Source organism: Balaenoptera physalus, assembly GCF_965194825.1.
Source record: "Balaenoptera physalus genome assembly, chromosome: 6".
NCBI lineage: Eukaryota > Metazoa > Chordata > Mammalia > Artiodactyla > Balaenopteridae > Balaenoptera > Balaenoptera physalus.
In genome coordinates this window covers 91821802-91848338 of record NC_138885.1, presented here as the reverse complement: position 1 = coordinate 91848338, position 26537 = coordinate 91821802, and the positions used below count along the sequence as shown (strand labels likewise).

General features: G+C 35.6%; 1 protein-coding gene across 10 annotated transcripts in view; it reads left to right on the top strand.

Annotated features, from left to right (window-relative positions):
* HYCC2 (hyccin PI4KA lipid kinase complex subunit 2) overlaps positions 1–26537 on the top strand; it is a 73142-nt gene that overhangs the window by 22177 nt on the left and 24428 nt on the right. For 8 of the 10 annotated variants that reach the window (XM_082467113.1, XM_082467112.1, XM_082467106.1 and 5 more), the window contains 7 exons: positions 4339–4419; positions 5377–5478; positions 11256–11435; positions 15367–15447; positions 16752–16867; positions 23872–23967; positions 26414–26530. In XM_082467113.1, coding sequence (XP_082323239.1) covers positions 4369–4419; positions 5377–5478; positions 11256–11435; positions 15367–15447; positions 16752–16867; positions 23872–23967; positions 26414–26530 — 743 coding nt within the window. In that variant the 5' untranslated portion in view covers positions 4339–4368. Of the gene's footprint in view, positions 1–4338; positions 4420–5376; positions 5479–6212; positions 6269–11255; positions 11436–15366; positions 15448–16751; positions 16868–23871; positions 23968–26413; positions 26531–26537 lie in introns of all 10 variants that reach the window. The other 2 variants (XM_082467107.1, XM_082467115.1) reach the window with 1 other exon arrangement.

Here is a 26537-nt window from a genome sequence, read left to right as displayed (position 1 = left end):
CTCAAAGAGGACGTAAAATTCAGTCTATTTTTCCTCAATCTTGTGGCCTGCTGAACTCATTAGCGATAATGAGGTGGTAGAAGGAGATGTTGTAAGTAATATCAACAAAACAGCCCCTTTTGTTTATACTTTCATAAGAGACTTGGGATAAAAGGGAACTATTAAAGGGAGATTCAAATGTTAAAATTTATCCCTAAAAAAATTACTTCCGGAGAAAATAACGTGGGCATTGCTTTAACTTTTTATACTTTATTTGAAGCTTAATAAAAATGGAACCTACTTTATTTTTCAGGTACTTTGTAAATAAAAACCATTTTTATTATCAGTAGCTATTTAGGTTTCTTTTTTTTTTTGACTTCCAGAGACTTGACTTGACTTAGTAGGAACTCTCAGAGCAAGTGCTATATAGCAAGCCTGGAATATTTTTAGTCTTCTTTTCTTCTTTTTCTTTTTTGAATTTCCTGTTTGTATTCTTCACCTAATTCTTTTTTTTTTTTAATTTATTTTTGGTTGCGTTGGGTCTTTGTTGCTGTGTGCGGGCTTTCTCTAGTTGTGGCAAGCGGGGGCTACTCTTGGTTGCGGTGCGTGGACTTCTCCTTGCGGTGGCTTCTCTTGTTGCGGAGCATGGGCCGTAGGTGTATGGGCTTCAGTAGTTGTGGTACATGGGCTCAGTAGTTGTGGCTCGCGGGCTCTAGAGCACAGGCTCAGTAGTTGTGGTGCACAGGCTTAGCTGCTCCGCGGCATGTGGGATCCTCCCGGACCAGGGCGCGAACGCGTGTCCCCTGCATTGGCAGGCAGACTCCCAGCCACTGCACCACCAGGGAAGCCCCTAGTCTTCTTGCTAATGGGAATTTTGTAGCTAGCTTTGAAAGAGTGTTCTCTACATCATAGCCAGGTAAGCCTTTCAAACCTTTAATCTTATCCTCAGTCACTTTCCATACTTAATGTAGACTAGAAGGTCTTGTTTATTATAACATCAGCCCATGCCTCTCTCTCTCTGCCCTCAACTTCGCCCCTTGCTGTCTGTGCTCCTAACCACTTGGATATTCTTTCAGATTCTACATCTTCCTATGTTATTTTCTTGCCACAGAACCTTCTTATATGCTGTTCCCTCTTTCAAGAATGTTCCTTCACTACTCCCCTTGACTCCTACTGATCTTTGATTTCTCAGTTTAAGTGCTACCTCAGAGAAACCTTCATCAGCACTAGGTTCCTGTTTTACGCTTTCATGTACCTTTCCTTCTTACTCCTTATCTCTTTGCAAAAATGTGTTTAGCCTCCTCTACTAGATAAGTGCCCCATTAGAGTGAGTCTACATCTGATTCTGTTTACCATTGTATTTCCAGCTCCTAGCATAATGGCAGGTATATAGTTTTCGCTTAAGAAATACTTATGGGGGACTTCCCTGGTGGTCCAGTGGTTAAGAATCTGCCTTCCAATGCAGGGGATGTGGGTTCGATCCTTGCAAGGTCAGGGAACTAAGATCCCACATGCTGCGGGACAACTAGAGAGCCCGCGTGCCACAACTAAGATCCGACACAGCCAAAAATAATAATAAATGAAAGAAAGAAAGAAAGAAATATTTATGGAATGGATTGATGAATTTCTGACTGAATCCTTCCTTTGCTTTTTGGTTAGTTGCCTCCTTGGGTTCTTTCTGAGAAGCTTCCAGGGGCAACTGCCTTAGGATATTTAGCCCATTATTTATAACTGAAAGTTATAATGTACAATGGATCTAGGCTTGTTATTTTATTTTTTATAGTTAAATTTTTTTTAAAGAGGTGTAATTTGTATAGAGTAAGATACACAGTAATCATAATTATGTCATGGAGTCCGTTTTTAGGTGAAGTACTAGGTTATAAGAGTATTTAGTACCACTTAACTAGTTGGTACTTGAAAGAAAAAAAGAAAATTCTGACAGTGATTTGAACAATCATTGTAGTAAATATAGGAACCTTACAAAATGACTTCTTTGAAGGACATTATCATTAGGAAGTGTAGTTGTGCTCTATTTCATAAAGTTATTTTTAAGAGTCTCATTTCTTCACGAGTTTATAACTTGGGAGTCCATATCTATTAATGGGCTTCAGTGAATCAGTGAACTTCCTGAAATTATTTGTAAAATCATGTACATGCAGGCATCATATTTATCTTTTTCTGAAGTAGGGATCAGTACATAGTTTTACTCGGCTATCAAAGGGGGTCTGTGACTTTGTGCTTTTGCCCCCCCGCAAAAAGGTTAAGAACGTTGTTTTATATCATGTATATTATAATTTGTATGTAGAGGTAGTTCATCGATCCTTTTTTTTTCCCCCTTGAAGTTCATTATGGAACACTTCAAACCTATAACAAAGTAGAGTGAATAGTGTAATGAAACTTGTATACCAGTTAGCTTCAGTGGTTATCAACTTACGACCAGTCATATTTTATCTATACCCAATGCACTCTCCTCCTTTGGCTACCCTCATCCCGATTATTTTGAAGCAAGTCCCAGGGCTTCCCTGGTGGCGCAGTGGTTAGGAATCCACCTGCCAATGCAGGGGACACGGGTTCGAGCCCTCGTCCGGGAAGATCCCACATGCTGCGGAGCAACTAAGCCCGTGCGCCACAACTACTGAGCCTGCGCTCTAGAGCCCCTGCTTCGCAACAAAAGAAAGCACCGCAATGAGAAACCCGAGCACCGCAACAAAGAGTAGCCCACGCTGTCCGCAACTAGAGAAAGCCCGCGTACAGCAACGAAGACCCAATGCAGCCAAAAATAAATAAATTTTAAAATATATATATTAAAAAAAAAAGAGCAAATCCCAGATATCATTTCACCAGTAAATATTTCAGTGTGAATCTTGTAAGAGATAAACAGTATTTTAAAAAACCTAACTATAGGGACTTCTCTGGCTGTCCAGTTGCTAAGATTCTATGCTTCCACTGCCGGGGCGGGGTGGGGTGGTGGGGCGTGGGGGACGAGTTCGATCCCTGGTTGGGGCACTAAGATCCCACGTGCCACACGATGTGACCAAAATAATAAATAAATTGTATTTAAAAAATAAATAAGTAAAAAGCCTAACTATAATACCATTATCAAATATAAAAGTAACCTATCATAATTCCTTGATTTAGTATCATCCAGTATTAAGTAATAAGTCATGTTTAACCTTTTCCAGTTGTGTTATGCTCTTTTTTATTGTTTGAATCAGAGTCCAAATAAGATTCATACTTTGGTTCTTGATTTTTTTTAACATATCTTTTAATCTGCTGTCTCTTTTTTCCTCTTGCGATTTATTTGAATAAATCCACCAGTCCATCTTAAGAGCATTTGCTACTTGAGAATAAGGGGCATTTCTTACTCCTTTTTGTACTCCTCGCTTACATAATCCTTGGTATAGTGCATTATATATGGATATTTAGGGAATGGGGGGGTTAGAAAATCTGATTTCTTTTTTTTAGATAGAAATTTATTATGGAATATGACACATATTGTCTTTTCGATAAATATTGTCTTTTTAATAAAGGAACTTTCATTTCAGTTGCTTTGGAGACATTTCCCTCCCTGCCCAAGAAATTCCTTCTTTCTTTTGGTTACCTTTTGAACCTTAAATTTAAAACCAAAAACCTTCTGTTGTTTGTCTCACTTAAATAATACATACCAATTTTTTTTTTTTATATTTCAAAGTTACATAATTAGAATATCCTCAGTAATCCTTCCCTAAGAGGCCAACACTTAATAGTTTAGTATATATATTTTTCCTCCCAGCTTTTTCACATTTATATAATTTTTAGTGGAATTATTATAGGTTATATACTGTTGTACAACTTGCTTTTTCTATCTGGCCATTTTTCCATTTTAGAAAATATAAATCTACCTCCTTCAAAGGCCTTATTTCATATTATATATATATATATATATATATATATATGTTTAAAATCCGTTTGCTGTACATATGACCCTTGATTTCTAACTTTTTTACCTTTGTAAAGATCTGTCACAGTGTTCTATGATGTATAACTTTTTCCAGTTGTATGTGCCAGTCGTATATTTGGTAAAAGCTCTAGGCATAGACTGTGCATTTGTCTTGGGTAATGTGCAATTTGATTTTACTTAGTAAACTTGTTTTTGCTACTTTGGAGTATAATTGGAAAATAGATTTCAAACGTATCATTAAAAATAGAACTTATTTCTTATAAACAGTTTTGTTTTAATTGAACACTAGTCTAAAAGTAAACCTCCTTATCTAAATATACACTAGATGAGTTTCTCCTTTAGTGAAAGGCACACATCATTTACCTTTGATAGTTTCTGTAAGTAACACTGTCCTCAAGTTCAGTGCCTTTTTCTTTCAGAGAGAAAAGAGGAATAGAAGATAGAAGAAGATGCTGGGATCTGAACGTGGCGTTGTGGAAGAATGGTTATCAGAATTCAAGGTAAACTGGATTGAGGATAAGAATGTGTCATATGATTCTATATATCAGTAATTCAGTTATACATGTTCATGGAAAAACTGAAACAAAAGTTATGAAGTAGGAATGGCAAAATATGAAATAACATGTTTCTATAGCTGCACCTCTTTAAAAAGGCACTAATGTGAATAATGGCTAGAAGGTAACGTGAAAATGAAGCTAGTAAACTTGTTTTTGCTACTTTGGAGTATAATTGATATGGATTGATATCAATGGATTGATAAGGTGATATATACATTTTAAGATATATTCAATAAAAGAGGGGAAGCCTCCAAGCTTTAATAAGGCACAGAAATGAGATTTGTGCCTTATATTTTTATTTCCTGTGATTAAAAAATCACTCATTAATTTGATTGAAAACTATATAATTTATAAACACTACGGAAATAAGTGTTTTGTGAACATAAAATACAAGAATTAAAATATATCCCACACTCAGGGACATCCCTGGCGGTCCAGTGGTTAAGGCTTCGCCTTCCAATGCAGGGGGTGTGGGTTCGATCGCTGGTCGGGGAGCTAAGATCCCACATGCCTTGCGGCCAAAAAACCAAAATGCAAAACTGAAGCAATATTGTACCAAATTCAATAAAAAGACTTAAAAAAAATGCACACCTCATTAAAAACAAAAGAATATATTGCACACTAATTTTTTAGACCAGATTATAAGGTGACTCATTTCAGCAAATCTTGGTGTAATGTGTGATTTCTAATCATTTCTCATTGTTGAGTAGTTAGAAGAATTGTATAACATCCTAACTAGTTTGTTTTATTAGCTCTCATGGTTATTTCTTAAATTAATTATTTTTACTTTTCTTAGTTGATTCAATTATAAATCTTTTCAAGAGAAACTCATATAAAATAAAGTTTCTAACTTCTCAAATATTAAGTTCACTTTTGGTTTCCTTTGATGTTTTCTTTTAGGCATTACCTGACACTCAGATCACCAATTATGCAGCAACTTTACACCGGAAAAAAACACTGGTACCAGCCCTGTATAAAGTTATTCAAGATTCGAATAATGAGGTAGGAAGGTTTATAAGAAAAGTAATTTTAATGTAGTACATAATGAAATATGTGCATTAAAACACATACATGTAAGTTTTGCAGTTTTCCTTCTTTTTTTTAAATCCTTCCAGTGGGCTGGAAAACTTTCTTTCTGCTATTTTTCATTCTGATAGTTGCTTTGGCTTTCCCCATGACCTCCCTCTCCATATTTTTAAATGTTTTGATTAAATTTGTTCCTGTTGAGGACAGTATGTTTTGATTCTTGATTTGAGTGACCACCATCTCAGTAGATTTATTTAATTTGAAACTTTTCTCTGTTTTCCTGTTCTGGAATGTTTCCTTTCCTGGAGTCCAAATTTTAACCATATACTGATTGAGATTTATTAATTTTAAATATTGTTTGCAGTCCTTTTATTGACAGTAAAGAACTATGTGTAATCACTCTAATCAGTGAATTCAGTCAAACTGGTAACATGAAATGATGCTGCTGTAAGTTTAGCTTGAAAATGATCAGAGAAAGCCTAAATAGTCAGGATCAGTAAACTTAAAATAACAGTTTCCTATTATTTAGCCTGTACTAGAAGGGAAAAAAAGTGCAGCTATTGGCTCTATGTATTAACTTACGCAAAATACACACATTATCTTTCCATTAACACAACAGTATGACATACAGTTTTATCACCACTGGAGTCATGTATGCTTTAAAATGAAATGAAAGGAACACACAGGAAAGTAGCTTCTTATCTTCCCAGATACAGCCTCCAAGAGTGCCTCTGCTGTGTACTGGAGTGAGTTTGAAGAAGTTCAGGTAATCATCTCCTAACCAGCAGCTTAACTTAAAGTGCATCTTCATTTTTGTACTATCACTAAAAGCTTGCTTATTGACCTCTTTCTTTCCTATCTTCTAAACTTGGATTGGCTCTCAGTTGGGCTTGCATCTGTTGCTATTTGTAGCAGCAACCGCAGGATTCATTTGCTTCTTTTTCTCTTGCTATGTATTTTTGAATGTTTTATAACTTTAGGTATGGTAATGGACATATATGCATATCCTTCTTGGTCAGGAGTTTTCAAAATTCTGTGTGAATATTGAATGTATGTATCCCTTGTTTTGCACTGTCTTAACATTAAGCTTTGCTTATTAAAATGCATTTGTTTTATGCTTTCTCTTTAAATTGTAAGCTCTTCATGGGCAGTGGTCGTATATTCTATATCTGTTAACATATATATCTGTTAATTCCCTAGAATCCAGTATTTCATCATGTGCGTAATGAACACTTAATAAATATTGATTAGAAGAATAGTGAAATACATGGAATTCTCTGGCGGTCCAGTGGTTGAGACTCCACGATTTCACTGCCAAGGGCACGGGTTCAGTCTCTGGTTGGGGAAGTGAGATCCCGCAAGCCATGCGGCCAAAAAAAAAAAATCACCGGGGGAAAAAAAAAGAATAGTAAAATACAAAATGAGATTCTAAAATGCTATCATTTTCATTAGGACTCACAAGTATGTAAAATGTATTGGCTTCCTTTTTTTCTTTTATGCTTTGGAAGCTGTGATATTACAAGAATTAACTCACTTTATATTGTCATACTTCATAATACTAATGTGTGAGACTTTGTCAAGGCTAGAAGTAGAAAAATTACAACTTGAGAGACTCAAGCTCAAGACCCAGCAGTCATTATAATCAGCCAGTTACTAGAGCAGGTCTGTCTTTCCATCCTTTCTCCTGTCAGGTCATAAGATTCTAACCATGCGTTCATACTTCAGAAAAACAGAGTGTTAAGTTCCGTAGAATCTCAAAGCAATTCTGGACTTCAGTTCTAGAAGGAGAACCCTTTTAGTCCTGATTTTGTTATATTCTGAAACATAAATGTATTATTTACTTAATAAGAAACAATTTTGCCTTAAATACCATAAAAGTTCTTAAGAAAGTATATTTCCTAGAAGTTCTTTTTTTGTGTTTTGTTTTGTTTTTTGGCCATGCCACATTGCACGGCTTGGGAGATCTTAGTTCCCCAACCCGGGATCGAACCCGGGCCACGGCAGTGAAAGCGCTGAGTCCTAACCACTGGACCACCAGGGAATTCCCAAAGAAGTTTAATATTACGTATCATGGCCAACCTGTACTACAGCTCAAGTTTTAATCTCTAGACCAACATGTTGCTTTATTTTTCTCCTTTCCCTCCTTCCAGATCCCTTAGTCACTCTAGCAGTTCTTCCACTTCAAGGAGACCATTAACCCTATTGCTTTTTTATGATTTGATTGTCCTTCTGCCTCCCTTCAAATGTCTCACTTCCTTCAAATGTCTCACTTGCCTCTTTTCTTAGCTAAATTTTCTTGATCCATCATTACAGTCATTCCCTTGCAAACATTCTGAGCTCCTTTGCCTTTCATTCCCTTAGTTCATATTCTTTGGGCAAAATCTCAACACTGGATAAAACCCAGCCATCCACTTCATGCCTGTACCTGAGTGGTTGAACGTACCTGGAAAAAACACAATTTTGTTGACTTTTTCCATTTAAATGCAGGACTAAAAACCATAAATGAGCACATAATATTTCATTGGTACACTGTCCCAGTGTTCATTTTATACCTTCTCTTTCCTCACACTTACTGCCCTTCCTCCTCATTTTCAGTTTGCCTTCTGTATCATTATAGAAGAAGAACATAGTTGGAAACTCTATTTTCCCATTCAAATCTACCACTCTACCAGCATCTCTACCCACACTCTCCTGCCGTTTCTGCTGTTCGGTGGATGAAGTGTCTCAGGTTGTATCAAAGGCCATCTCTTCCACTTAGGCCTGGATCCCATCTTCTCTAACTACCTCAAAGATTGCTACTGCAGTTATCCCCTCCCTTTCCTCTGTCACTGATTTTTTTTTTCTTAAAACAGCAGTGTTTTTTTTTTAATTAATTTATTTTATTTATTTATTTTTGGCTACATTGGGTCTTCATTGCTGTGTGAGGGCTTTCTCTAGTTGTGGCGAGCAGGGGCTATTCTTCATTGTGGTGCACAGGCTTCTCATTGCGGTGGCTTCTCTTGTTGCGGAGCACGGGCTCTAGGCGTGCAGACTTCAGTAGTTGTGGCACGCAGGCTCAGTAGTTGTGGCTCGCAGGCTCTAGAGTGCAGGCTCAGTAGTTGTGGCGCACAGGCTTAGCTGCTCTGTGGCACGTGGGATCTTCTCGGACCAGGGCTCGAACCCATGTGCCCTGCATTGGCAGGCAGATTCTTAACCACTGTGCCACCAGGGAAGTCCCTGTCACTGATTTTTTTTTCCCTTTTTGATGAAAGGAATATGATAAACAACAATATTCCATTTTTTTAAAAACCTTCTTTGATTTGCCTCCTATTTTATTATCTACCCCATTTTTCTGTCCTTCTTCCCAATGAACTTTATAAAGTATTGCTTATTCATAGTCTCTGTCTACTTGTGCCCGTTTCCTCACCTCATATTTTTTCTTTAACCTACTCATATTTGGGTTCAGTTTCCATTATTCCACCCAAACTGCTCTCAATGCATTCATCATATGGCATGCCTCTTAGTAATTATCATGTCAAAACTATTTGCTAAGTTTGGGGAAGGTGTAAATTATTCTTAAGCTTTTTTTTAAGGAGATAATGATTTTTAACACCTTTTGCTGTGGGTGATAGCGCCATTTAGGGGAGGTCATTTCTGATACTGAGAAATTGAGAACATGATGGCATGATAACATATGCTTAGAATTAAAGATTTTAACAGAGCACATTGGCAAGTTTTTAACAGTCTTATTTTGCAGTGGAGCTGATGAAAATTTACTGGATTGCCAGCCACTCCGCCTCCCTCCTTTTAAAAAAAAGCAGAGTAATAATTTTGGTAACTGTATTTCTTTGCAGTGCTTATTAAAATATAGTCTCTACATGCCAATGTACTTGCTGCTGAGGAAGGAAAATAAGGTCTTTATAACATAGACAAATTGTAATTGTACCATGGCCAATGAAATTTAGAGAAGGCAATTTTAGAGTCTTTTACTAAAGAGGAAAGTAGATTTGAAACATGGACATATATTTTTAATACATAAATTTATGAGAGCAACAATGTTTAATTGTCCTAAGGAGCTGAATATTGTTGTCAGTACTTTAAAAAGTTGCCAGCAGTTGACCATTTTCAAAAGTTTATTACTTCATTATTGGCACTACATGGACTACACTATTTAAAATTAAACAACGCTCACCTCCTCCTCTACTTCCATCCTCGTATAAGAAATGCGGTATAGTGAGAACATCAACTTGGTGTCAGAAGATCTGAATTCTGGTGTCTTTCTCCGCTACTAATTTCTGTAACCTTGGGCAAATTGTCTGACTGGTCTAGACTTCAGTGTAAGGGAGAGTTGGAACGTTTTTTAATATTTTAAATCCTATGAGAGTGATTTCATATAAAGAGCTTAGTAGTTACTAGACTAGGTGTGTAAATTTTTTTAGCTTTAGAGTTGTTAAGAGCTAAGCTTAAGTCATCTAAGTATATTAACTGTACAATCAACATAGGATTTGTTGACTTTTAATTTACAATTTTGAAAGTAATGACTTTATTCTGGCGTGTTAGATTATTACAGACATATATAACTACATTCAAGCAGATATACAAGTGTATATATATATTATTATAATCATTCAGAATAGAAGTAAGCATATAAATTACTGAATCGTTCCTTTTTTTTAAAAGCTAGTGTTACACTATTATATATAAAGTAGATAACTAATAAAGACCTACTGAATAGCACAGGGAACTCTACTCAATACTCTGTGAGGACCTGTATGGAAAAGAATCTGAAAAGAGTGGCTATACATATATATATATATATATATATATAAAACTGATTCACTGTGTTGTACACCTGAAACTAACACAACATTTTAAATCAACTGTACTCCAATAAAAATTTTTTTAAAACAAAACAAAAATAGCTAGTGTTAAATTTTTTTATAGTTTCCTCTCAGTGTTTTATCTGCATTTTAAAATCATAGCCAGTTTTGTGTAGTCTGCAGTTATTCTAACAAAACCAGTCTAAATTAGCAGTACAAGTTTAGGGGAAAAGGGGAGGTTTGTTTAAACTGCTCATTTTCTTCAGTTTTTAAGATTATGAAGTTCCTTATAAGTCATATTGTGTGATATCATATGAAAAATTATCCAGTTAAACATTGGAAAAGCTATTTCTGTATACTTATACTTCCTCCTTTTCAAAATCTTTCCAGTAAATATAATTAGTAGAATTTGTCAGTCTTAAAACATAGAAGTAATCTGTTTTACTTGTATGTATTTAAAATATTAACTAGCATTTTGGATGTCCAAATATTATGTATTGCCAAATAATTTGTTTAAATCATAGTCTTAAGTTGAGATTTAAAGTTTATTTCCAACAAGATTATTTGAAATTATTTTCTTCCAATAGAAACTTTTAAAAATGGAGGATAGTAAGGGTTGGTAATAACAGAAAAGGAAACTCACTAAATATAAAGTAGTACATTGGTTAAAGAACTAATTATCTAATAAGTTTAATAGTACAGTGTATTGAAAGATATGTTGATATTATCTGGGCACAAAGTACTTCTTGCAGTTACTGGATTGGTCAGTTTAATGTGTAGTCTCTGAGTATAAATAGAGATTGAGGTTTTGGTTGCATTGGTTCAGAATAAGCAAAAATTAATGTTGAGAATTTATTTTTCAAATATTATACAAGTATATGTGCCTAAAAAAAAAAAAATTACAGTTACAGCCAAAGGAATGGAAATAGCTGATGCACTTTATTTTCTTCTTAGCTCCTGGAGCCTGTCTGCCACCAGCTGTTTGAGCTCTACCGTAGCTCTGAAGTTCGACTTAAGAGGTTCACACTGCAGTTCTTGCCAGAATTGATGTGGGTTTATTTACGGCTTACAGTTAGCCGAGACAGACAGAGTAATGGTTGCATTGAAGCACTTCTTTTAGGAATTTACAATTTGGTAAGTGGAAAATGGTAGTTTGGGAAACTTTAAGTATTTTTTAAAGTCCTCTGAAATAATACTTGAAGAATATTTAGAGGAAAATAAATTTAAATGTCTCTTGAATAACTTATTTGAGTTAATTAAATTGAGTACAGAGGTGTTTAATAAGTAATTGCTGGTAATGCATTTTATAAAGTAGGTGAAACTATTATAATTGATAGCATTATTAATATTTTATGGCTTATTTTTCTAATTATTTTGTTTGACTAATATTTATAAATGCCTTGCATTTAATTTTTTTAATTTATTTTTAATCATTTGATAAAACATTATGTATTTGATACTACATTATTTATGAAACTTTTTTCTTCTAAGGAATTCTTAAGTACCTTAAACATTATTATTCTGGTTTTTTTTTTTCCCTCATGGTGCCCAGTTTAGAACATTGGTATTGAAATTCCTGCCCTTTGAATTCTTATATTCTGTGTATTCACTCTAAACAGACACTCCACATATTAAAGTTAAGTTTGTAGTTGAGAGGTACCTCAACCAAAGTACCTCACAAAACATTGACTCTCACAAAAAATAAATATTCTTCTGCACCAGTGCTCATTCCTCTTAAGTATTATCACTTAAAAAATCATTAAAAAACATTTCCATCACTAGAATCTGAAGGACGGAGCCTGGCCTGTGGAATCACTTGTATTTTGTTCAAAATCAGGTCCTGTCACTTACTGGCTGTTTTAAATTTAAGCAAGTTACTTAATATCTTGACTTCAGTTGCCTCATCCTGTAAAACAGAAATAAAACATTGTTAGTAGGATTAAAAGCGATTAGAAGAACCCAACATGTTTCCTGAGGTGTTTATCGAATGTTTACCACTATTATTATAAATAGTAGTAGTAATAGTTGTATCACAATTAAAGATGAGTTTTTTTAATGAAAAGCTGGTGTAGGTATAAAATTCTTTATTTTGCTACCTTGCCTGATTTTTTATTTTAAAGTAGGAAATTTGTTTCACATATCACGGTGTTTCTAGTGCTTAGCAAGGCACTTAGTAAATGTTGATTTAATAATTGAGTTTAGTGTTTTAGATTATGTTTGACATTAAGCTATCATTTGTCTTGTTTAGTGTAATAAAATTCAGTAGTGGGACAAATGAAGCAAAAAATTTTGTATAGTGGGATGCCTGACAAGTTCTTGACAGTACTTGTTGGTGCTATGGTTTAATTATCTTTTGATGTCTCAAAAATAGTGTACTGTTTTAAAAATGCTCAATTATATATCAGAAATGTAACGTCAGGTTTCTGTCTTCTTTTAATTCCCTTGATACCTGTGTTCTCTCTTCTCTGTGGTTCTTGATTTTTCTTACCACACTGGATTTCTTTTATATATTCATTTCTCTTTTTTCTTCTTTTCTCACTCCAGCACTTCTCCCTTGCTTCAGTAGCCCAAGAGAGAGTTTTATATTGCCCTCAACTTAAAAAAATTTCATAACATTCTTCTCCACAGATATATACACAGATATAAATAAAAAGTATTTGGCTTAATTTGAAATTTAGGAATAAAAATTAAAATTTTATTGCCTAACTTAAATCAGGCCCATTCATCTTAGCATAGATGTTCTCTGAGGCACAGTGGCCCAGATGTGGTGGTAACTATTTTGCCTACAGAGTAGTTAAATGATCTTTCTAGGGATTTTTAAACCATTTTCCTGCCAAAATTAGAGGTATGGCCATTGTTCACATGTAATTGGTACTCTCCTATGACATATGAAACCCCAAAACTAGCCCTATAGGGAAGTTCTTTTGGGTTTGTGTCTTGGTGATGATGGTTGTTTTTTTTTTCTGTTGTTTCTTCCTCTTATGCTGTGCAACTACTCAGTCTCTCTCTGACTACCTTCCTTCTAGGGCAGTCTTCTCTGTCTGGATTTTATGCCAGTTATGTATACTAATATGAGTTTTAAAAGAAACAGACTAAAGACAGTAGAGAAAAGGAGTGATGCAGGAGGAGCATTTCCCCTCTTTAATTGCTGGCGTCTGTAGGCAGTTTTGTTTTTTTTTTAAACCTTATTAGATCTTTTATTATTTTATTTAATAGGATCTCATATCTCTTTTTTTTGGGGGGGGAGTGCTGCACTGGGTCTTCCTTGCTGCCCGCAGACTTTCTCTAGTTGCGGCGAGCGGGGGCTACTCTTCGTTGGTGGTGCGCGGACTTCTCATTACGGTGGCTTCTCTTGCTGTGGAGCACGGGCTCTAGGCATGTGGGCTTCAGTATTTGCGGTGCGAGGACTCAGTAGTTGTGGCTCATGGGCTCTAGAGCACAGGCTCAGTAGTTGTGGCGCACCAGCTTAGTTGCTCCATGGCACGTGGGATCTTCCCGGACCAGGGCTCGAACCCGTGTCCCCTGCATTGGCAGGTGGATTCCCAACCACTGCACCACCAGGGAAGTCTGTAGGCAGATTTTTATTGATACCTGTAGAAGATTGGCGTGCCAGAGACTGTAGAAATAGATGCTGTTGACCTTTCCAGTGAAAGATAAAGTGCTTTTAAAAATCACAGGAATGTTTTTGTAGTCAGTAAAAACCACTTAAGTATGAACTTATGATTAATCACTTGGACTACTATTAATTATGTTAATATGTTGCTTATTTCAGGTCATTAATTTATTGCTGAATAATTGTAAGATTTTCTTTTAGTTAAGATTCATCCTGTGTTACAACAGTGTTTTTCATTTTTTTTAATGAATTTATTTATTTTATTTTTGCTGCGCACGTGCTTTCTCTAGTTGCGGTGAGCAGGGGCTACTCTTCGTTGAGGTGTGCGGGCTTCACATTGTGGTGGCTTCTGTTGTAGAGCACGGGCTGTAGGTGCACAGGCTTCAGTAGTTGTGGCTCACGGGCTTAATTGCTCCATGGCATGTGGGATCTTCCCTGACCAGGGCTCGAACCTGTGTCCCCTGCATTGGCAGGCAGATTCTTAACCACCACTGTGCCACCAGGGAAGCCCTGTTTTTCATATTTTAATAAGTGTGGGTTTCTTGGCTAAAACCTTTAATTTTAATTTTTTATGTGGTGATTCTACCTTTCGCTTTCTGAGGAACCTCCATACTGTTTTCCATGGTGGCTATACCAACTTACATTCCCACCAACAGTGTAGGAGGGTTCCCTTTTCTCCATACCCTCTCCAGCATTTGTTATTTATAGACTTTTTAATGATGGCCATTCCGACCAGTCTGAGGTGGTATCTCGTAGTTTTGATTTGCATTTCTCTACTAATTAATGATGTTGAGCATCTTTTCATGTGCCTACTGGCCATCTGTATGTCTTCTTTGGAGAAGTGTCTATTAAGGTCTTCTACACGTTTTTCGATTGGGTTGATTGTTTTTTTTGTTTTGAGTTGTATGAGCTGTTTGTATATTTTGGAGATTAAGCCCTTGTCTGTCGCATCATTTGCAAATATTTTCTCCCATTCCAAAAATATGGAACACTTCACGAATTTGCATGTCATCCTTGTGCAGGGGCCATGCTAATCTTCTCTGTATCATTACAGTTTTAGTATATGTGCTGCCAAAGTGAGCAGTGATTTTAGTCTTTTAAACTCAGTCATGTTTCAACTAAAAGAACTGATCACTTGTAATCTCCCTAGCCTGTATGTAAACTTATCATGAAATTTGTGTGCCTACTTCATGTTTTTGTTGTCATGGTGTATTTGATTGATTGTAGTATTATATCTTTCAGTGTCTCTCAAAGGATAACTCAACTACCAAAGTGTACAAATCTGGTAATAGGTTAGAAAAGATACACTAGGGTAATAATATTTTTATGTATTACTATATCTAAACATTCTCCTCAGTTGCCAGTGATATATTTGTTAAGAAAGTAGTTATTATTTCTTTTAATATAGTCCTGTGATTATTTTATTATCTCTGCATTTTTTTTTAACCATAGGAAATTGCTGATAAAGATGGGAACAATAAAGTTCTGTCTTTTACTATCCCTTCCTTATCCAAGCCTTCAATATACCATGAGGTAAGTAAGACTGCAAAGGTAGAATTTTTAAAAATTATGTTGAGTAAAAGTCAATTTCTTACTAGAGATAAATATTCCTAACACATCTTTACTGATTTGTTTCTTAATGGAGATGTTTGTTATTAGTGATATAAAGCTGAGCTGTTGTCAAGGGAGACAGAATGTAATTAATGGAAAATTTTCCTCTAGTTCTGGTTTATTTCTTTTTCATTCTTCTACCAGTATCATTTTTGGTCTTTTTTTTCAAAAATATTCTTTTAATTTTTTTGTCTTCTGTATTAATTAGAAATCATCTATGTTAGATTGATTTATTTTTATTATTTTTTAGGAAAATAATTACACTTCTGATTTTTGCTTATATTTATTTGGTTGAAGATTGTGAGAACACTGATAATTATATAGATAGATGACTCCTGTTGAGCTGAACTCCTTCTGCCTGCTCTCTTTAAGGTTATAGGCTTTGAATCAAGCTTCTTGTCTGTAGTGGCCTTCAGTGCATAAACTTGTGAGGAAAGTGCTTAAAGAAACTTTACCAGTAGTCTAAAAATTTAAATCCATTTTCTTACCAACAAACAGTATCCAGTTGCCTCATAGCTCTATGCAGCTATTTATTTTCTTAATTAATTCCCCTGGGACTTTGTTTTGTGTTGAAAATAGAATGCCTCCTATTTAACCAGGGCTGATTTTAGCATAGAACATTTCTGAGTAATAGATTTTAACTGTGTTCCATGTATCAAGTTATAAAATAAAATGGAGGGTAGTGAAAAGTTTACAAATGGATGGTTCTTCTAACTTTAGAAACATGAAATCAATTATATCACTATTAAAGAGACATTTGATCATAGTATTCTTGTTTGTGTTCCATAATTATAACTCTCTGCACCTTGCTTTCTTCAGTGTGGAATGAGATTAATGAGAGCACCAGCCTTCCTGAAGTTAGAAAGACCTCCAGGTTTGAATGCATAGTCCCCCAAGAGTGCTCTGAGTTCTGGAAACAAACAAATTAAAGTTGATGCATTTGTAGCCTTTATTCTTTTCAGCAACTTTTCTTATTCTGTCCTAAATATAGATTCATTCCATAATATTTCAAAAAACAAAGCAGTGTATTTTTAGTTTTATATAATGTATAAATATTTTTTAAAAGGAGCTGTAGAATGTATATAATAGAAAAATGGAAGAGGTTTTGAAACGGAAGAAATGGTCTGAAACTGTCTTTTGTTGAGACAGAATTAAATATCCTCACATGATATAGATTTTTACTTCATTTTAGAGACACAGTCTCATACTTTACCTTGTTTTTGTAGCCCTCAACAATTGGATCCATGGCTTTGACAGAAGGGGCATTGTGTCAGCATGATCTCATCAGGGTTGTTTACAGTGATCTGCATCCGCAGAGGGAAACATTCACTGCACAAAACCGGTAATGGTCAAAACTGTAGACAGTAAAAATTGTTAATTTATGCTTAATAGTTATCTACAATTACTTTGGTTCAGGTTTGGTGTGAGAAAAGGCAAAAGTTAAATATGTCATACTAGTGAAATACATCATTGCAGTGAAATACTCATCCATAAACCTAGCAGCTCTTTGTTGATCAATAGAGAGTTGTTCACAGGGGCCCATCTAGGTGATAGGTAGAATCTGGCAGATTGTCAGGTGGTGCCAAAGTTGGCCCTAGGGAAAAAGAGGTTTCCTGCCTCCCTGCTTATGAGTACTATAAGTACTTCTTTCCATTCCCTTGGTAACATGTTTCTGCACAAACCATTTGCACCTTATTATGGAACTCTTCTGGCACTTATAATGGGACTCTTCTGGCACTTATTATGGAAATCTTCTGGTGTTTTTCTGACATCACCCAAGATATTATGGGTATTTCAGATTTTAGGATTATTTTATGTTTCAGTCATGGGGGCAGTCTCACTTCATACCCATTGGTAAGCAGGTTGTCTCTCAGATAGAAATTTTCTGGTCCCAAATCCCAGAAGTTGTTGCTAGGTGGCACTTACTGGCTTCTGCCATAAGCTCAAGTCTGTATTCCACACAGGGCTATTGTTCAGCAAGTTAATGACCTGGTAGGCTTGGGCAATCTTATTGATCCCAGTTTAGCATGTTCAATTAATATTAGAGGAAGGATGGATGGATTTACAGGCCTTCAGTTTTACTATACTAGGTAGGGGAAGTGTTCCTCAGACACAGACACAGTATCTGTTCCCATAATGCATTCAGGTAAATGAGACACAGTCACTTCACATAAAGTTCACCCAAACTTTCACCTTAATCCTATCAATCATCGCAGTCTTATAGCCTTTCAATCTAGCCATTACCAACAAAGAGAGCCTGTGTCACCAGCCCCCACTCTAAACAACTTATCAGGTATGACATAGGTTACTTCCCAGAAGCTGAGGGCAAAGACTAAAACTTTCTTTGGGCAAGGCCAAATTTTTTACCATACATTGCCCTGCATGGTTATTGTGAGAAATAAATGAGATGATGCTTAAAACATGCTTAGCACAGTGCCTGGAACATAATATATGTTAGTGATAGTATTATTATTATTCTTTTTTACAAAATGTTTATTTATTTATTTATTTGGCTGTACCGGGTCTTAGTTGAGGCCTGCGGGATCTTCGGGATCTTTGTCGCGGCACGCGGGGATCTTTAGTTGCAGCATGTGAACTCTTAGTTGTGGCATGTGGGATTAGTTCCCTGACTAGGGATCAAACCCAGGCCCCCTGCATTGGGAGTGTGGAGTCTTAGCCACTGGACCACCGAGGAAGTCCTGATACTGTTATTTGTTATATAATATTTTATGTTCATAGTAAAGTAGTACTCTTATCTTATTGGTTATAATATTAGAGTTATGGAAGGACTATTTCTAAATTATTGACGTTTGATCAAGTGCTTCAGTCTAGAATTCCAGTTCTTCTTAAGGGTCTTTCCAATATTACACATATGATAGAAAACACAGTGGCTTTCCTTGTTTCCTAACACATTGGAATTCAGCTTTAGTGATTGTTCTTTATTAGCCATCAGGGTGCTGTATAACACCTGGAGAAGGCCTTATCCCAACTTAAAGTAACAACTTAATTTTTTTCTATACAGTTATGTTGGGGTACTCAAATCATTTAATAATAGAAAATGTATATTAGAATAGTGGTTCATAAGTACTGTTTGCAGACTAGTTTTCATAAAAATCATCTGGTTACCTGATTCCTTTTTTGTTTTCTCATTTTAATTTTTTAAAGTATAACAATATATACTTATGGTACATTTAAAATAGAAGAGTATAAAGTAAAAATAGACAAGAGTACAAAGAGAAAAGTATCTGTCCTCTTCCCTCTAACCACCCATTTCTACTCTCAGTAGTTAAATTATTAGCAGTTTTTTATGTGTCCTTCCAGAAAATTTTCATGCATGCAAAAGCATATATTCAACCTTAAACACTTGCAGACCCATACACACTGGATTCATTGGTACATATTGTTGTACAACTTGCTTTTTTTTTTTTTTTTGGCCATGCCACATGGCGTGTGGAATTTTAGTTTCCCCACCAGGGATTGAGCCCGCACCCCCTTCAGTGGAAGCGCAGAGTCTTAACCACTGGGCCACCAGGGAAGTGCCCATACTATCAGTTTTTAACCAGTCTCATTCTGACTAAAATTTAGATTTTTTCCAGTTTTTTTAAACAATCTTATAAGGAACACAATATTTTTTGTATAAATATTTGCATGGGAGCACTGAAGTATCTGTAAAATAAATTCCTAACAGTGAAATTGCTGTGCTAGAGAACGTCTGCTTTTTCAGTTTGAGTCAGTATTGCCAAATTACCCTCCCCAAAACCGATGGACTAATTGAATCTCCTACGAGTAGTTTGAGAGTGCCTCTTTCCTCATACTAACCCCCAGTACTGGATATTTTCAAATTTTTTAATCTTTGCCAATCTGAACATTAAAAATTGATGTCACATTATTTTACTTAGCATTCCTTTAATTATGACTAGGCTTGAATGCTTTTAATATGTTAATTCATTAAGTATTTTTCTTGACCTGTGAACTGCATATTCATGTCCTATGTCCATATTTCTCATTGAACTGTGTATTTTTTTTCTAGTGATTGGCAAGGGATTTATTTATTTATTTATTTATTTTGTTTGTTTGTTTGTTTGTTTGCACCGAGAGGCTTGCGGGATCTTAGTTCCCCAACCAGGGATTGAACCCGTGCCCTCTGTAGTGGAAGCACAGAATCTTAACCACTGGACCGCCAGGGAATTCCCTGAGAGTTTTTTAAATATTGAGGAAACTGCACTGTGTTTTATACTTGCACATTTTAAGTTAATTACTGACTTTTAAATTTATTTTAAATTAAGATATAATTCACATACCATAAAATTCACCCCTTTAAAGTATACCATTCAGTGATATTTAGTGTATTCACAAGCTTGTGCATCCACTACCACTAGCTAATTCCAGGATGTTTTCATCACACTAAAAAGAAACTCCCCTTTCCTTTCTCCCCAGCCCCTGGCCACCATGTATCTCACTTTCTATCTCTATGGTTTTGTCTATTTTAGACATTTCATATAAGTGGAATTATACAGTATGTGGCCTTTTGTTGTGTCTGGTTTCTTTTACTTAACATGTTTTCAAGGTTCGTTTATGTGGTAGTGTATAGTTCCTTTGTATGACTGAATAATATTCCATTATGACAATATGCATTTTGTTTATCCATCCATCCATCAATTGATGGATATTTGGGTTATTTCCAGTTTTGGAATATTTATGAATAATACTGCTGTCAACATTTGTTTGTTTACAAGTTTTTGTGTAAACATTTTCAGTTCTTTTGAGCATATACCTAGTAGAATTGCTGGGTTATATGGTATTTATTTCATTTTATTTTACTTTATTTGATTTTTATTTGATTTTTATTTTTTGGCTGCACCACACGGCATGAGGAACTTCCCTGACCAGGGATCGAACCCGTGCCCCCTTCAGTGGAAGTGCGGTGTCTTAACCACTGGACCACCAGGGAAGTCCCTATATGGTATTTAACTTAATACTTAACTTTCTGAGGAACTGTCATATTGTTTTCCAGAGTGGTGTACCATCTTGCATTCCCACCAGCAGTGTATGATAGTTCCAGTTTCTCAACATCCTCACCAATACTTATTTTCCATCTTTTTGATTATATCCATCCTATTGGGTATGACAATTGGTGTCTCATTATTGTGCTATTGTTTTGTCTTTGCTGTATATTTTACTTTTTTGTATAGCCGACTGTATCAGTAATACACACACACACACACACACACACACACACACACACACACACACACACACACACACACACACACACACACACACACACACACACCCTTTTTTTTCGGTTAAATATGCATTAGTCCTACAGAGCTTATTAAGAAGAACTGCAATCTCCAGCTCCCTCTCCCTTCCACTTCTCCCTTCCCAGATGTAACAACTTTTAACCAGTGGTTTTCAGCCAGTGCACTTCTGCCCCCCAGGGAACATTTGGCAATGTCTGGAGACTTGTTTGGTTGTTACAACTGAGTGGGAGGGAGGACTGCTGCAGGGATCTCAAGTGTAAAGGTCAGGGATGCTGCTCAACCTCCTGCCACGCCTGGGCCAGCCCCCCACAGCAAACACTTATCTAGCCCGAAATGCCGACAGTGCTGAGGTTGAGAAATCTTGCTTTTAATATTTACCTCCACTTCTTTGAGTAATTTACTGCTTTTTAATTTTTCACTTTGGGGTATTATCTAATAACTTATCTCTAGGAAAGATAAAAATTTAGGTTGTTACCTCTCTCATTGTCCTATCTTATGTTGTAATTCTGGGGAACTCATTATTTAGATTTCTCATTATTATGAATGATCATTGTTCATCAGAGCCATTCAGGCTGAGCTTTGTGATTAGTTTATTACTTTTCCTTTCCTGCATATCTTTTTGTTTTCCTTGAAGTTCATCGTTGGCCTTTTGTTTTCTTTGTTTACTATGTGCTTTGTAATTCAACCCTGCAAATTTTCTATCAGTTTTCTACATAGCCTTCCAAGACTTCATTTACACCAGTTATTTTCTCAGTTTTATCTTCCCAGAACCTTTTGACTTACTCCAATCTGGACTGTGTTGCCCTCTTTGCCTGGTGTACACATTGTCTTGGGATCTCCCCTCACTCTTATCCTGGGAATTCTCTTTGTCTTTTTCCTGTGTGGATGGATCCACTGTTTCCTGCACCCTATATCCTCATTCTTTGTTCCTAGTACTCTGAAATTCCATGGTTGTATTTCTTGGTGTGGGTTTATTTCCTCCTTTGTGCTGAGCACTATGTGGACCTTTTCTATCTGGAAACTCATGTCCTTCAGACTGGGAATTTTCTTGAATTATTTTTGTTAATTAGTTTAGGCTCCCCATTTTATCTGGTCTTTTACTATTTGTCTTTTATCTATCTTGTCTTTTATTATCTTTCTTCTGGAGCTTTTATTATTTGAATGTGGGAACTCCTATCTTGGTCCTCTTTCCTCTCCCATTTGCCATATCTTTTTCTTTTTGCTTTACTTTCTGTGGTATTTCCTCAACTTCATCCACCAATCCTTTTCTTGAGTTTTTAATTTCTGTCATCATATTTTGTATATCTAAAAGGTGTTCTTGTTTTCAGAATGGTCTTTTAAAATAGATCCTGTTTGGTGTTTTTGGTTTTTTTATTTTTTTAAACAACATCTCATCTTTTAGAATATTAATGATAATTTGCTTTATATTTTCCTCTTTTATGTTCTCTGTGTCCTCCAAATTGTGCCCCCGCCACCCCCCATTTCTTTATTTTGATCTCATTTTCATGTTAGTGAAGTTCCTCAGGTGTCTGGTAATCCTTTTTTCCCGCTTATGTTTAAAAGTAGGGGAATAAAACAAATGAGAAGCTATGGCCATGTTGGTAGGGCTAATTGATGGTGAACTTCACAACTTCTCACTGGGCCAGCCAGCTGGGGAACTTCCCAAGTCCATATCTTTAAGTCTTTTCTCTTAGGGTGGTCAAATTCCCCAAAGAAAACTCTTCCAGTCTCTTAACCAGAGGGCTTGCTGCTATCATTCTGATGACCGCATGGGGAAGGAGAACTTGAGGTCTCAATATCCAATAAGACCTATTTCACTTAAGTTTTCTATTTTCAGTATCTTCCCTTCCTCCCCCACCCCCCGCCCTGACCCCAAATCATAATTGTGCCTGGTGGTTCCCAGGTAGAAATTTGTCTTTTATCCTTTCAGAAAATAAATCTTCAATTTCAGAAAATAAATCTTCAATAAACCTAGCAGCATAGAGAAGGAGAAAGGATCTGAAGATGTGCCTGCTTCCACGTCAGACTTTCAACTCACTTTTTACCTTTTCATTTTGAAATAATTTCTGACTTACAAAAAATGTTTCAAAAATAGTACAGTGAGTTTCCATATACTCTTCACCACCTATGGGAAGCTTTTTAGACATACAACGTTCCTGGGTCCTGCCCTCAGAGATTCTAATTGGGTCAATCTGGGTTGAGACACAGGAGTATATTATTCCAAAATGTCCTTAAATAACTGTAATGTGCATCCAGGCTTAGGAGCCACTTTCTTAGTGATCATAAAGATTAGGAAAGCATTTATTTATTCATGCAATAAAAATTAATTGAGCAGTAATAATGTATTAAACACTATGCTGGACACTAGAGTTAAAGATGAATAAATCAGGGTCTGTGTCCTAAAGTTGCTTATTACTAGATAGATAAAACAGAGGTAAAGACAGAGTTGATTTAGCGGGATAAATGCTGTATTAGAGCTACACAGATAAAGGGAACAGTGTTTGTTTGTTTTAGTTAGAAGAATTAAGAATGGCTTTATGTCTGAGATTAAAGTTTGAGCCAGGATTTGAAACCTTAGCAGGAGTTTCCCAAGTGAAAAGTATGTTCTAATAAAAAAGGGTGCATCCATAAAAGCAAGGAATTATGAAAGGTTATGGCATATTCATGGAATGGTATAAGACTGATGTAGTGTGGTGTATGTGGTAGGCAGTAGAGGGAAGTAGGGTTGGAGAGGTAGGTTGAGGGTGGATCTTAAAGGACTTTGTATGCCATGATGAGTTTGGGCTTTATCATGCAGTCAATAGGAATAGTGGATTAATGTAGCATAGAGGAGTCATCTGTTCAAGCATGATGGGGGTTTTTCTGAGGAAGAAAATACAGATGGCAGCAAGAGCTGTGACCTTTAATAAGGCAAATGAAAATAGGGAAATTATTGAGGAGGATATTACAGTAATCTGATTGAGAAATTATGAAGGTCAATATTAAGGCATTGCTGTTATAACCATCAAAGAAAGAAATCATTTACTACAGTCTCTAAGTAGAAATAATTGTAATCCTTTTTCCTTGTTTTTGTTTTTTCTAGGTTTGAAGTCCTGAGTTTCCTCATGTTATGTTATAATTCTGCTATTGTATATATGCCTGCTTCATCTTACCAGTCTCTTTGCCGAATGGGCTCCAGGTAAGAAGAATAATTATCGTTAACCTTCACACATATTTATTGAGCACATTCTCTCTGGTAGGCCCTGTTCTAACTTCTGGTGATATAGCAGTAAACAAAACTCAGGGAACTTACATTCCTATAGGAATCCTTATCATCCCTCATGCATCATGATTTCTTGAAAATATTTCAGTTATTAAAGAAGTATTTTCTAGCTCAACATTGAGCTAAGCCAAGATGTTTTAGGTTTAGGGTGGTTTAGTGATAAACCTAGTCACTGCCTGGATGCCAATTTTTATAAATCACTTTAAGTGATTTGAATAAATAGTCCTCTATGTAGAGAAAGTTGTAAGAAACATGAACTTTTTCCTTTATATATCTCACAAATAACTGTCTGCTTTGGATAAGATTAGCAGTGACATCAATTATGTGTATGTCTCATTTGTATTTGTATATTCTAATCTTTACTAAATCAGAATTTCTAATAATTTGGACAGACCTGAGCTGAAATTTTAAATTTCAACTGTTGAAAAAAAATTAAGTAATATAAATGAGTTTGGAGACAGAGGAGCAGAATTTTAATTATAGAAGGAACACTCAGTTTATCCTGCCCAGTTGATTTTTATTTGAGGAAACTAAGCCCCCACAAAAGTTAAATGCGATATTAGTTTTTCTATTGCCTCATAACAAATTACACCATGGATTTAGTACCTTAAAATAGCATGCATTTATTATTTCAGTTTCTTGGGGTTAGGAGTCTAGGTATCATTTAGGTGGGCCCTCTGCTTAGGGTATTACAAGCTGCAGTTAAGATGTTGGCTGGAGTTGCAGTCTTATCTGAGGTTCATTTGAGGAGTTATACACTTGTCTTGGCAAAATTCAGTTCCTATAGTTGTAGGACGGGCTTCAATTTCTTGTTGACTGTCTGCTGAAGGACAGTGGTCAGTTCCTCTTACATAATATATAATGTGTACGTGTACGCATGAGAATCCTATCACCTTTGCCTTGTTACAAGCAAATCACAGGTTCCACCCACACTCAAGAGGAGAGGATGACACAAGGGTGTGAATACCAGGAAGGAGGGATCATAGGGATCAGGGCCCCTGACCTCACCCCCAAAGAGTCTGCCCACTGCAAATGCTTTGCACAAGTTCCTGCTGTTGTATTATTGGGAAGAGACCAAAACTCAGTTTTGCTAAATGGAGGAAGGCCGATCTAAATTAGCTGTGAGATTGATTTATAGATTATCTTAAAGTTCACTTGCCTATAATAACATGATTAATGACTAACAAAATTCTTGTCTCTAACCTAGATACTGTTATCAAGAGAGTATACTGTTTTGTTTAAGCACTTGCTGCCTATCTACAGATAAATTTATTTATAAATGACTCTTTTTTGGCTCATTAAAACAAATCTGCCGTATCACTAATTGGTAACATTACTGTGCCATGAAATAGAGTTTCTTAATAACAAAAGTGATGATAGAGTATAGTAGTCCTCAGACTTTTATTCACATATCCCCTAAAGAATTCCGAAAAACTGTGTAGCCTTTGTACACTTTTAAGTTAACATTTAAATTTTTTATTCTGTTTTAAATAGTTGTAAATTATATGATTTCCAGTATGTAAATATTGACATAATAAAACAAATAATTGTTGATCACTATTTTAAATGTATATAATGTAAATACACAGTGATCTGATTGATAACCACCATCATCCCATGTATGGAATAAATGAACAAGCTTTTCTTTAATAGTCTAACATTCTTTTTCTCCTTAAAATTGAATTTCTGTTCCACTTTATCCACATAATTTTATCCTAATATCATGCCATATTATACTTACAGATCTTTTATTGATCACCTAATTATACATCTCTGCTACCAAAATAATGCGTAAATTAAAAATTTAAAAATATTTCCTGAGACCATAATGCACGAAACACTAAAAAATTTCTTCTGGACTCACCATTACAATTATTCTAATAAATTAATTTCTTAAAATAATAGAAGTACATAACAGTTTTTGATAATTATTAAGCGTAACTTTTCTGGAAGCATCTCTTAATGAGATGGAAAACAGAGAATTGTTTATGATACTTTGGTTATTTGTTTTGAGATTTCTGTATCTTCCACTAATTCCATCCTGATTCAATTTGGGATGTGTGAAAGTTATGCATTTCTTTTGTGAAGAAGGATGATTATGAAAGAGATACCTATTTGAAAAAAGTTATTACTTTTATTGATATAGTCCACTAGAATGTATGTTTTATGAGGGCACAGATTTTATTTTTATCTTTTTGCCTGTTTACAACTGTATGCATGGGCCCAGGATAGTGACTGACACATAGCAAGTACTCAAAAAATATTTGAGAAATGAGTAATTGAATAAGTGAATTTATGGAAACAAAAATGTTTTATTTAATGTATCAGGAAATCACATGTGATAAATAATGTATTTTCCTAGGGTTTGTGTGAGTGGATTTCCACGGCAACATGAAAAACACTGGAAAGAACTCTGTGGTCGAATAGTATTGGATCCTGAATTTATGGTGCAGCTTCTCACAGGAGTTTATTATGCCATGTAAGTA